Source organism: Neophocaena asiaeorientalis, unplaced genomic scaffold, assembly GCF_003031525.2.
Source record: "Neophocaena asiaeorientalis asiaeorientalis breed wild unplaced genomic scaffold, Neophocaena_asiaeorientalis_V1.1 scaffold155, whole genome shotgun sequence".
Classification (NCBI taxonomy): domain Eukaryota; kingdom Metazoa; phylum Chordata; class Mammalia; order Artiodactyla; family Phocoenidae; genus Neophocaena; species Neophocaena asiaeorientalis.
Genome location: NW_020173040.1, coordinates 1,495,322 through 1,508,657, shown reverse-complemented (window position 1 = coordinate 1,508,657; position 13,336 = coordinate 1,495,322). Strand labels below are relative to the sequence as shown.

Sequence of the window (13,336 nt, the reverse complement as noted above, 5' to 3'; positions counted from 1 at the left end):
ACCCCAGGAATTTAAGGTTGGTTAAACATTAAAAAAAAAAAAAAAATCAATGTAATTCATCTTAACACACTAAAAAAGAAAAAAAATATTTGGTCATTGCCATAGATGAAGAAAAAAGTATCACAAACTCCTCTTTAACCATTTCTCTTTAAAACTCTCAGCAAATCCTAACAGAAGGGTACCTTTAACCGATAAAGGTCATATATGCAGAACTACAACTAACATTATACATAATGGTGAAAGACAATGTTTTCCCCCCTAAGATCAGTCAGATGTTTGCTCTCACCACATCTGTTCACCTTTGTAAGGAAGGATCTAATCAGTGCAACCAGGCAAGATGAAGGAATAAAAGGCACCAAATTGGATAGGAAATAAAACTGAATTTATTCATAGATAACACGATAGCCTATATAGAACATGCAACAGAATCTACAAAATAGTTTCTAAAACTAATAAGTGAGCTTAACAAGTTTTCAGGGTATGATATCAATTTATAAAAATTAATTATATTTCTATCTACTAGTAACAAACAGTTGCAGATTGAATTTTTAAAAATGACTTACAATAGCACCAAAATATATGAGATACTTAAGGATAAATTGGACAAAAGATGTGAAAAGCCAGTAGGCTGAAAACTGAAAAATACAGTCAAGAGAGATTAAAGAAGATCTGAACAAGTGGAGACATACACCATGTCACGAACATCTAGCCAAGATGTCAATCTTCTCCAACTGATCTACAGAGTCAATGAAATCCCAATAAAAATCTCAGCATTCTACAGAAATTGACTGGCTCATTCTAATTTGCATGGAAATGAAAAGGACCTAGAATAGCCAAAATAACTCTGAAAATCTGGAAGGCTAATACTACCTGTTTTTAAGAATTATTTACAGTAAGCAAAACAGCGTGGTTTTGTTGTCCCAAGAGATGGATGGAGAAGAGACAGTCCAGAGACAAACCGACATACTCAGGGACAAATGATTCTGACAGAGGCACAAAGGCAGTGCAGTGGGGAAAGGAGAGTCTTTCTGACAAATGGTACTGGAACAGTGGCATATCTACATGTGAGAAAAAAACAAAAAAGAACTTTGCTTCACACCTCAGACCACATACAAAAATTAACTTAAAATGGGCCACAGACCTAAAAAATGTAAAATTTAAAACCATACAACTTATAGTAGAAAAGCTTTGCAACCTTGGATTAAATAAGGATTTCGCAGGAAAAACACCAAAAGCAAGATCCATAATTGGACAATATAAAAGATTTTAAACTTTTGCTTTTCAAAAGATATTGTTAGGAGAACAAAAAGACAAGCCTCAGACTGGAAGGATGTATTTGCAAGTTATATATCTGGTAAAGACTTGTGTCCAAAGAACTCTCAACTCAATAATAAATCAACCCAGTAAAAACATGGGCAAAAGACTTGAACAGACCCCTCACCTAAGAAAACATACACAGATGAAAAGATGTTTTGCACCGTTAGTCATTAGGAAAATACAAAGTAAAACCACAATAAGATTCCACTGCCTACCTTTTAGAATGGCTAACATTAAAAGATTGACCGTATCAAGTGCCGGTGAGGACATGGAGCTGCTGGAGCTCTGATCCACTGCAGGTCTGAGTGCAAAGGGTGAAGATAAACCTATGCCTAATAGATGATGTATCTACTCCATTCCTATGTATTTACCCAAGAGAAATGAAAACATATGTACATACAAACCCTTGTTTATAAATGTCCATAGCAGCCTTATTTGTAAGAGCCTCAAACTGGAAACAACCCACATATTCATCAGCAGGTGAACAGAAAAACAAACAGTGGTATATGATGAACTGGAATACTATTTGGCAATAAAAAGGAACGGCCCATAAATGTTATTACATGAATGAATCTCAAAATTAGTAAGTAAAAAAAGCCTGAGAAAAAGAGCACATACTATAAAACTCCATTTACATAAAATTCTAGAAAACTCCAAACTAATCTACAGTGACAGGAAGCAGATGAGCAGTTGGCAGGGGCAGGGAGCGGGCAGGAGGAAGGGCACAGGTAGCTTCGTTATCTTGACTGGGTCATGGTTTTTCATGTGTACACACACCTCATCAAATTCAGTAGAGAAATCAGTGAGGAAGGGAAGAGTCAGCAAGTCAATTCTAGAATGCACTGAATACTGTGCTTTAAACTAAGGAAAATAAAACTCATAGAAAGGTTAGGGTATTCCAAACATGTGATGTTTATGGTACATCAATTATGCTTCATTAATGCTCTATACCCCAAGGTTGGTAGATGTGAAATAGCCGTCCAGAAGCTGGGCTGCACACGGAGCCACGCAGCCCCGCTAGTCCGAGACCATGAATGGAAAATGAGACCATTCCACACTGCTATAATTTTTTCTTCAGCCACATCTGTCTATCTGCTCAGGAACAGACACAGAGTAGGTAGAGAATTATATTTAAACAAGATGGAGGCATCTGCTAAGCAACTGTGAAGAAGTTAGATGCAAGGAAGTAACTGAAATGATGGTCTGTGTAATCCAGGCAGAGTGAGGAGGGAAGTGAGGGTCCAGGCAGGCATGTGACCACAAAGGTCAGTCACTGCCAACCGAAGGAGAAACCGTGTGGATGAGGTCTTCGTGGGGCCCCTTCAAGAGGAAAATAAACAAATATTTAATGCCAAACACTTACATGGTGCTTATTACATACCTCTCGTACATAACACCACAGCTGGTGGTGACAAAGGGAGGGCAGACTTTCTCGGTCATGTAACCTTCTCTAACCCAAGCGTGTCTCTAGACAGTCACACAGGGTCCTGAACATGCTCAACTGCTGGCAACTTGCTCTGCTCAACTGCTGGCAGCCAGTTTCAGGGAGTTATTTCTTTCCACTCAAGCTTTCCCATCCAACTGGCAATAATGAGAGTGTAGCCTACCCCTAAGGTCTGTTGGGGTTTTAAAAATTGTTTGGTCTTTTAGATCAAGGCAGAAACAAAATCGGAGGCGAGCAATTAGTGTCCCATTACCTACAGCCATTTCTATGCTGGTCCACACCCTGGAACCCAAAAGAGAACTGCTCTCTTCCTCTTTTCCTTCTTCTGAAAAGCTTTAAATATCCCTTTTACAGAAAGCCAACTCCTTTTGGGTTTGACTCTCAATTTCAACATTAACGCTCCCTCTCTGTACTTTTATCGACGTTTTGCCCTACAGTCAGTTTTCCGCTTCTATTTAAATCTGATTTGCCGTTCAGGAACTATTCAGGTCTTACATTCCCTGTGAGGCCTCTGGACCAGAACCTCTCACCTCTGCATCAACAGAAGAGTCAGTTTAAAGGAGAATCAAAGGAAGCAGTGAAAGGCACATTGTTTAGGGAAAGATTTAACAAGCTGAATTTTTAAAAGCACACAAACCTCTGAACAGGGCGAGAGTGGCCATTGTCGGTACATGTGTGCACAGAGGTATTAGACTAGAAATGGCCTGGGGCTCTGATGGCGTGTTGGGACCACCTAGTGTGCACCCCAGCTCGCTCCAGCCCCTCTGGCTCTGGCCTGCTCTCCACTAGGGTGGAGGAACCACTGCGGGGTTGGGGGGTCTGCACACATTTAGAGGGAATGGAACCAGCTCAAACCCAACCCTCAAGGCTTCTGTTCCAGCACCATGGGCCCCCCAACACCCCCCCAGCTATGATAGTTACCTGTTTCATCTAATTTCATAGAGACAGAGAAAGTTAAACAAAATGAGAAGACAGAGGAATATGTTTCAAATGAAAGAAAAGGAAAAAACCCTGTAAAAACCCCTAATGAAACAGATAAATAACTTATCAGATAAAAAATTCAAAGCATTAGTAATAAGAATGTTAACTGAACTAGGGAAAGGAACAGATGAACACAGTGAGAATTTTAACGAGAAACTAGGAAATATAAAAAAGAACCAGTCGGAACTGAAGAATACAATACCTGAAATGAGAAAGACAGTACAGGGAATGAAAGCAGACTAGGCGACACAGAAGAACACATAAGTGATCTAGAAGACAGAATAATGGAAATCACCCAATAAGAACAGCAAAGAGAAAAATAAATTTTTTAAAATGAGGATAGTTTGGGACTTCCTTGGTGGCACAGTGGTTAAGAATCCACCTGCCAATGCTGGGGACACGGGTTCGAGCCCTGGTCCAGGAAGATCCTACATGCTGCGGAGCAACTAAGCCTGTGCACCACAACTACTGAAGCCCGCGTGCCTAGAGCTTGTGCTCTGCAACAAGAGAAGCCACCACAATGAGAAGCCCGAGCACCACAACAACGAGTAGCCCCTGCTCGCTGCAGCTAGAGAAAGCCCGCGTGCACCAACGAAGACCCAACACAGTCAAAAAAATAAATAAGTAAAATGAAATGAGGATAGTTTAAGGGACCTCTGGGACAACATCAAGCATACTAACAATCACATTATAGGGGTTCCAGAAGGAGGAGAGAGAGAGAAGGGGGTAGAAAATGTATCTGATGAAATTATGGCTGGAAACTTCCCAAAGCTGAAGAAGTAAAGAGATATCCAGGTACAGGAAGCACAGAGGATCCCAAACAAGATGAACCCAGGGATCCACACCACAACATATCATAATTAAAATGGTAAAGGTTACAGAGAGAATTCTAAAGACAACAAGAGAAAAACAAAGAGTCACATACAAGAGAACCCCCATAAGGTTATCAGCTGATTTTCCTGCTGAAACTCTGCAGGCCAGAAGGGAGTGACATGATATATATACTTAAAGTGCTGAAAGGGAAAAACCTGCAACCTAGGATACTCTATACAGCAAGATTATCCTCCTTCGGAATTGAAGAAGAGATTAAAGAACGTCTCAGACAAGCAAAAAACTAAAATAATTCAATACTTAAACCTACACTAAAAGAAATGTTGAAGGGTCTTCTTGAAGTGGAAAAGAACTAAGAATCTATTGGAAAGGGAAAATTCCACTAGGAAAGGCAGACATATAGCAAGGAATGAAGATTACTTAAATAAGTCAGTATGTAGATAAGGATACAAACTGTAAAAGCAACTATAACTACAATACACAGTTAAGGGAGAAACAAGAATATACAAAATGACATCAAAAACAAAATGTGGGGGAGGGGAGTAAAAAAAGAAGGATCTTTTAGAATGTGTTTGAACTTAAATGACTATCAGTCTAAAACAAGTAGACATAGTTATAGGTTAACATATATGAGGAACCCCATGGTAACCACAAATCAAAAACCTACAATAGATACACAAAAGCTAGAGAGAAAAGAACACAAGCATGACACTAAAGAAATCATCAAACCACAAGGGAAGAAACAAAAAAGAAATGAACAAAGAATTAAAAATGTTACATGAAGAAGCCCATACTCTATATGAAAATGAATTCATAAAACAGCTTTACCCGTCTCGCTATTTTCAGGCGGTGATTCATACTCTGAGTGGTCCAGACCCAAAGTGCTCATGGCTGTCTGGTCTGACTCCTGAAAATCTGACAGTGCAGCATTCTCATGACTTTTGTCACCATCACCATTGGTGTCCAATCCTGTAATTAAGAATTTCACCCCAAAAGGCAGGGTTAGAAGAACAGCCTTCTCTTAAAACAAAACAAAACAAAAGACTTATACCTGCAGTTACCTGACCTTTTTAACTTGACTGTGAGAAACCTCATTGCTCTTAAATACTGTCACTAACCGTGACACAGATCTTAACAAACACTTTCCCAAAGATGAACTACAAGGAAACAAAGCCGAAGCCAAGAGGAAAGATGCCCCTCGCCCCCACCCACTCACCCTCCTGGCCGCGGCCGGGCGTCGCCTCCCAGGCTGCGCTCACACTGCCATCCGCTGCACTACTTGCTTCCAAGTGTAACACAGGAGTCCCCCATACTTTTGCATTAGGGTTTAGCTCTGAAACCTTGGCCGTTGGTACCTAAGAAAAAATGTGATATATTCATTTGTATCCAAATTTCAATCAAATGCAATTTTACTTACTAATTCAGAGTTAAAACACATCCATCTTAGAGAATTTATGGGGAAAAGGCTGAACCTATTTACATGTACGTTTAGGATGAAATCAAGTGAAAAAGTAATAAAAGTTGATGTACTCAGAACTCAACTCACCAGTAGATTTTAAGTTCTTACTAAGTAGAAGGCTCTCTAGAAACAGGAATTGAAAGAGCCCCTGCCTTCATGGAGATATCTGATCAACTGTGTAACTGATAAATAACTGGTGATCCAATTATCATCTCTGTTCCAGATTCCCAACACAATTCACAGATTTAGAAATCTGAATATCAATGGATAAAATGTTAAAATAAAGCTCGAACACTCACAGAAGTAAAGGCTGCAGAAAATGAAAGTCTGGCGGAGGGGTGCCTGGTGCGGCCACTCTTTGTGCTTATTTCCAGTTACTCGGCCTCCTTGCTGTTCTGGACACACCGGGCCCTTCTGCTTGCCCGGCTCCATTTGACCAGAACACTCCCAGACATCCGCACGGCTGGCTCACGCCTTCACACGCCTTGGGGATTGCTGAGGTCTTCCCTGGCACACCCTACTAAACCCACAACCACCCCTGGATTTTTCCTCTCCTGCTTACAAACCTTGAGTGGCTCCCAAACTCTAAAAGTTAGTTGATGTCCCGGGGACAGCTGCCCCCCAAACTAACTCCAGTTCTACTGCCATGATTCCTGAGCAAAACCTAGCCAAATGATCTGCCTTTTCCCAGGCACCATAAGCCTTAACACCTCTGTGCAGGGGCCAGAGCTTCCAAAGGGAGGGAGACAAGGTTCCAGGTCCCAGAAGCCCCCAGGTAGTGCCAGACAGGAGCTCCAAACTGGGAGCAGCCTCACTGCATGACCCCAGAGATGCCGTCTCCAAGGTCAGGGGCATCATGATGAGCCAAGAAGGAAACATGTGGGTTAACAATCCTAAAAAGGAAATTCACCCTAGCTGGGGCGATTAAAGTTTGTAGCGAAAGTTTTTCTGAAATTGAGCAAAGAGACTGATGTGGATTAAAACTACAGAATACATTCTGTTCATACCGAGGAGGCGTGGGCAATAAACTTCATGCCCACAAAACCAGGGACCTAAGTGAGGGCCTATCTGGAGTCCTTTTAAGTAAAGTACTGGATAGGGCAAAGAATAGGGTCCCCCTTCTCCTTCAAGAATATCATTCTCAAGAAGCACTTACTCTTCAAGCTCCCTTCTTAAATGACATCTAAACTTCCAGCTCATTTCTGGTCTCTGCTTCTGCACATCCACTCATCTCTCCAACAAATTCTGAAATTCTCACTAAGTGCCCAGTACAGCACGAGGCGATCAGAGTATCATGGGGAACAGGCAGAAACGACTGCTGCCTTGAGCACAGCAACGCAGAAGACGCTCCGCACCTCACAGACACCACTGCCCTTATCAGCAGTTACACTTTTTCAATCTGTCCTTTTTTTTAACTCAAATATTTATTTTCTTTCCTATTCTAATACTAGCGTAAATCACCTTTTCTGGTTAGACCCAGTCTCGTTCTACCACACAACACACATCAAGTTTCCCACCCACGGAACATACTCCCCTGACCTCGTGGACATGCTATACATTCTCTAAATTCCCAACACCAACCCACACTGGTCTTTTCCATTTTTAGCACCATCTTCAGTTGGCTACACTGCATCAACGACACACTTTTAGCTCACTAACACACACACACACACACACACACACACACACGGTCCTGGGAGCACCCTGCCTGCAAGCAGCATCCCAGGGCCGCGTGCTCCTCCCTCTGCTTGCACCGCAAGGACATGTCCTGTCCTCTCTGCGGCCCGAGGGTTCCCGGACGTCCACCCTGGGCACACTTCATGGCTGACACCTGGCAGTCCTGAGCTCAGCATGGAGCTGCCTGAGAAACATGCAGAAGGAATGAATGTTTAATAACGTAATAACAGAAAATTCTACTTTCCACTATTTGACAACTTGTGCAAGGTTTTATGCCACAGCTGAATGGAACCATATCTGTACGCAATTTACTACTTCTAAAGCAGTAAATCAAGTATTAGGGATTTACCAGTTTTGAGCAGTTAACAAGTATTCAAGAGGTACTGAGGTGTGACATGGGATGCAAGAACAGAGACATGATTAAGGGGGAACAACATGACAGCTAGCACGAGGGCCTGCTGGGTGACAGGCGCACACCACGCATATACCTGCGTTTAATCCTAACACCCTAGGAGGCAGTGGTCATCACACCCCATTTCACAAGGAAGAAAACCAAGGCAGAGAAAGGTTAAGTAACTTGCCAACAAAAATTATGGTAATTAGAAAACTGTGTTCTAATATCAGGAAAAACAAAACATTTATCAAGAGTTCATTAACTTCATGTAACTCACATGAGAAACAACTTGTACTAAAAATATTTCTTTAAAAATGTAGCTACTCTCTTGCAGTCATAGGGACCTCCAACTGATTATCAACAACTTAAGTTTCATCTGCACAGCTTCCTAAGTCTTATTTTTCCACTGAAAAATCATGGCTAAGCAATGGTTATTAGAACCAGCGGTGAGCTGACCTTAAAGGCTACATGCTGAAGCCATCCTATACAAATGCCCAATGTTACTCTTTGAAGAGTACAGTATCCCCAAATTCTTGACACTCCAAAGAAACTTTCTAAGCCTCTAAATGCTACGCTCCATTAACAAAAATAAATAACCTACCAACTCATAAACTTACATTTTCTGGCCAGGAAACAGAATGGTCCCACTGACGAGTAACTGAGTAGGAACTAGAGTAACTAACACCAGAGGAAGGGAAAGGCACATGGAGAACATAAAATAGGTGAGCTAATGGAGGAAAAGAAGCACTCGTTTTCTATTTTAAGTTAGCATGGACTATTCCTGGATTTGCCACTAAGTTTAGTAAGGCTTTACAGTCATGACATCTGTAACTCTGGCTTTTTATTTGTAAAATGGAATAACAGTGGCTACTTAAGACTAGTTTAAAAAGATGTCTGTACAAGCACTTTGAGAACTGGAGTTCTGAACAAAGAGCACTCTCATTAAATGTAGTCTGTCAAATTAGAATACTGTTGGGCACATCTCACAATTGAAAAGCTAATTCAGAACAGTGCACACGTACCTCACCCACGTGTGTAAGAGCAAGACCCATGGGCACTCTACTTGAGGTACAGGCACGGACTCTCGCAGCCAGGTGTCAACCACATCCACTGATGGAAATGATTAGGTAGTGTTTTGCCTCCATAACTACTTAAGGAACAAAACTGATTAACTTGAATGTAACTGTTTCTGGTAAAACTCCCAAATGTTGGCATGGAAAGGAAAGAAAGGAGGTTAATGGATAAATTATAGGATTTAATTTCTACTTGTTTATTTCCATATAATAGGCATAACACTGGAGCCACATCTATCTCCTTACTATTACCATTTTTCTTGCCTAATGCAACAAAAATCACTAAAAATAAACTACTGATTGAATGAATGAGATTTTGCTATTACAAGTATGCAGGTCCAAAGGACAGCTTTAAGAGCAAGACTAACTTCCTGTTTGTTGAATGTTTCATTTATTACAGAAATTCTACGAAGATGCTCAAACTAGCTGCCCGTTGCAGGATCATTTGTGAAGGTTCTCCCGAACCAGTGGGGCCTGAGCACTGAGGTCCAAAAAGCTCTGCAGGTGCTTCTGACTAAAAGAAGACAGAACCAAGATTTTGGAGCCAGTTAAAAGCATCAAGTTCTACCTCCCTTAGATGGTTACCATACAAAAACAGTGGAAAGCACAGATTTTAATGCCTCTACATTCTGCAAGTGTAAACTTCTGAGAAGTGACTTTAAACACCCAATGGGCCAAAAGTTTGTTCCGCTCCAACAAAGGGCTGGTGGTGAGGACAGGATGGATGAAGACTGAGGGGAGCAGCCTCTGGGGGCACATGCATCTGATGACCAGCATGCAGGGGTTAGCGCTAACGAGAGTTGACACGTAGATTCTGGCTTAAATATACTAACCAGTGAACCAAATTCACGTTCTTCAGTTTGGAAATGGTTAAATTGATGTTATACTAACTTATAGCTTTACAATAACATTCAAACTGCCAATTGTTTAGAATAAATCTTTGTTAATCTGAGTTAAAAGCAATCAAAATGAAAGATTAACACATCACTGCACAATATTAAGAACTGGTACAGCATACTTACTAACTGTCCACCTCTCTCTTGCCATCCCCAAATAACACCATCTTCTGCCACTGGTAGCTGATAAGGGGGCTTTTCCATCCAAAACAAAGAGATCTCTAGGTCCTGTGGCTTACTGTGCAGGTCCTCACTAAGTATCTGCTCTTCTAATGTGTCTTTCGCAGCTGTATTAGTCCACGGGCAGCCCACTTGATATCCACAACCATCTGCCAGCCCTTCAGAAAACATCTGTCTTGCCAACTCTGCCATCGGGTAACAGGAAAGTTCATTCAAAAACTGGGAGTACAGTTCCTCTGGGAAGCTCTGCAAATCCCCCTTTGAGGGCTTTTCAGATATGAGTGGTAGAACAGTGTCCTTGCAACCTGGTACTGCTATTTCCTTGCTGTCACCTGGGATGACGGGAATCACCTGCGGACCATCGAGAGGAGCAGCTGAGTATCCGTCCACTTCGGCAGGGTCAACACCAGCCAAGCAGGAGCACCCCGCACGGGCGCCCCCTAACTCCATTCTTCCAAAGATCACCTTTGAACTTCCCACCAAACCCACTTCCCTATGTAACCCAGGTTCCTGCACAGTGGGCCTGGCACCCCTTTGTCTGAAACGGCGTGCATGTCTGCTTGTCCCGCGCAGACCCACACAGCTGATGATGCCGGGACCACTGCCGCCTTCCTTCAGACAAAGCATCTCCTCCTCTTCTCCACCGAGCAGCTCTGGTTTTCCCACCCCCAATGCACGTCCATCGGAGGCATAAAAAACTTCTTCAGCTGACTCGGAGAACACCTGCTTCAGTTGCGGGCTCCCACCATTGTCCATAGAGTTCATCTGCACTACTTCTGACTCCCGTGCACCTGGACTCGAACTCTGGTTTAAAGCTGGCACAAGACTAAGATCTTCATATCTGTCGTCATTTACTCTACAAGTTTCATCATTTTTTTCTACTCGATTTGTTTCAAAGTCAGGGTTTTTTGCTACACTAGAACTAACACAAGCCAGCACATCCTGACTGCGCACCACCTTGCATTTTTGTGCATTTGTTTCCCAGTCAAAGGCTGTTTTAGGGTCTGACTGGACACTTCCTTTGTCAATTTTACTGGTTTCTCTGTGATTGGCTCTTAGTGATTCTTGTTCAGCACTTTCTAGTCTGTGAGGGTGACTCCCTGAGCTCTTCACACACGTTTCATCCTCTGTTTCACTTTCCTCTTCAGCGCAGGTGGAAATACATGCAGAGGAAATGAAGTCACTCTTGAGCCACCTGGAGCCATAGAGAGACTCGCCGTTTCGGGGCACTTCCTGTGAGTTTCGGAACACTCCCTCCACGTCTGCTGCCTGCACTGCACACGTTACATCACTGATCTGGGCCTTGCTGGCCCTAATGTCTGCACTCAGATGTACCTGACAGGCAGCTCTCCATTCAAAAGCCCTCGAACCACAACCCTCATTTTCAAAAATGCTAATTTCATCCTCATGTTGATAAGATGAACTATTTTGAGACTGCAAAGACAATTCTGCTTTGTTTGCAAGCTGGCTGCTTCCCACTTCCAAGCTGTAGTCACCCTGGTGCTGCTCCTCAAGCATCACTGGCCCCAGGAGGAACTCAGTGCCCGGATCATCACATCTGTTAGGGGCTGATTCTTGGATATTTGCATGAATAGGAAGACACTCATTTCCAAAGCTCGGTGAAGTGATACATCTTTCTGAACTTAAATTGATTCTATCTAGACTTATGGAAAGGAGACTGTCTGATCTGCTAACATCTAAACTGGAACAATCATTGTCTTTTAGTGGTTTTATAGAGTTATTTTCTCCTTCCTTTTCAGAGTTTAAACTCTGATGTACAGTAGCTGTTATAGCACCAGAATCACCGTTTCTTTCAACGTTTGAAGTGCCATTAATTAAATTAACATGTGAATCAGCCACCTGACCTTCCGGTCCTGAACTGCAGTGCTCTCTCCCTTCTGGGACAGTGCACACACACAGTAGCGAGTCAATGTCTGTGCTGATATTTAATGTGGGGAGTGTGCCAACATTACATAATACACTCCTTTCTGTGTAATCCTCAGGAAACCTGGTGGAAGTCTTTGCCTGCAGGTCACCGATGTTTACTTTACAGGGTGGGTCACCATCACTCAAAAGTTCAGAACTAGGTTCAGTTTTCTCGTTAAAAGCTTCCTTCCTTTCCCCTGGGAGTGGCCCGCCCTGCAGGGATGGCTCTGCCCGCGGTGCCTCTGACTCCCCTGGCCCTTGGGCAGCATTGTCTGGTGGCCAGGCCCCTCCGCAGACCCCCTTGGACGTGACAGCTGGACAACTCTCTGGAGCCGCAGCTGTTCCATGCACAAGAGCACACAGCTCATCTCCAACGTCCGGGCCGTCAGGGTCAATAACACAAATACTGTAAAACCCGCTCTCTCGTGAATTCCTACATCGTTTGTAGTCACCACAAATAGGATCTCCACCCTCCCTCTCCCCACGATTCAAACCTGCAGAGTTAGCAGCGCTGCCAATCTGAACAGTTACCACTACCTCATTCTCTACTGCAGAGCTTTCCCAGGTGGTTGGGTGACAGCAGGGAGGGTGACTGCCAAGGTCCCGGTGGGAGGGCGCCCGGGAACGTGAGCGGGGTCCCTCACCCTCAGGGAGGCCCCCGCTCAGAGGGGCGCAGGCACCTTCACCACCCCACCCGACAGCAGAGACATCGGGGTTCTTGTCAGCCTCACCCACACTTTCAGACCCAGTTAAGAACCCAGACGTGGGAGAGGAGACCGAGTTAAGTGGCTGCCCTGGCATTGTACCCTGTCTGTGCACCAGCCTCACAAAAACCCCGGCCCACACACCGGCCCTGCGTCCCACTCCATGAAGTTCCTCACCTCCACAGGTACCGAATAATGAAGATAAAGTTTTACTTATCTTGCTCTCTGGTTCCTTCTCCTCCACAGATTTTTCTAACAGGCCAGTTTTTTCACTGTCATTGTCACTACTTAATTCTTTGCTGAAGCAACAACCCATGTTCGAAAGTTCAAAAGCTCACATAAAAATGCTTGTCGCCTCCGCATGTGCATCTCCCACTAACTTTCTATAGTTTCTGATGAGAAGCCGACACCCAGATCCCAAAAATAACCCTCGCACAGCAGTCACATGTCCCTG

The 13,336-nt window shown here is 43.3% G+C and overlaps 1 protein-coding gene across 2 annotated transcripts in view; it reads right to left on the bottom strand.

The window, feature by feature from the left end:
* LARP4B (La ribonucleoprotein 4B) overlaps positions 1 to 13,336 on the bottom strand; it is an 86,578-nt gene that overhangs the window by 30,435 nt on the left and 42,807 nt on the right. For both annotated transcript variants that reach the window (XM_024742715.1, XM_024742714.1), the window contains exons 4-5: positions 5,790 to 5,928; positions 5,402 to 5,542 (exon numbers count right to left, since the gene is read on the bottom strand). In XM_024742715.1, coding sequence (XP_024598483.1) covers positions 5,402 to 5,542; positions 5,790 to 5,928 — 280 coding nt within the window. The remainder of the gene's footprint in view (positions 1 to 5,401; positions 5,543 to 5,789; positions 5,929 to 13,336) is intronic.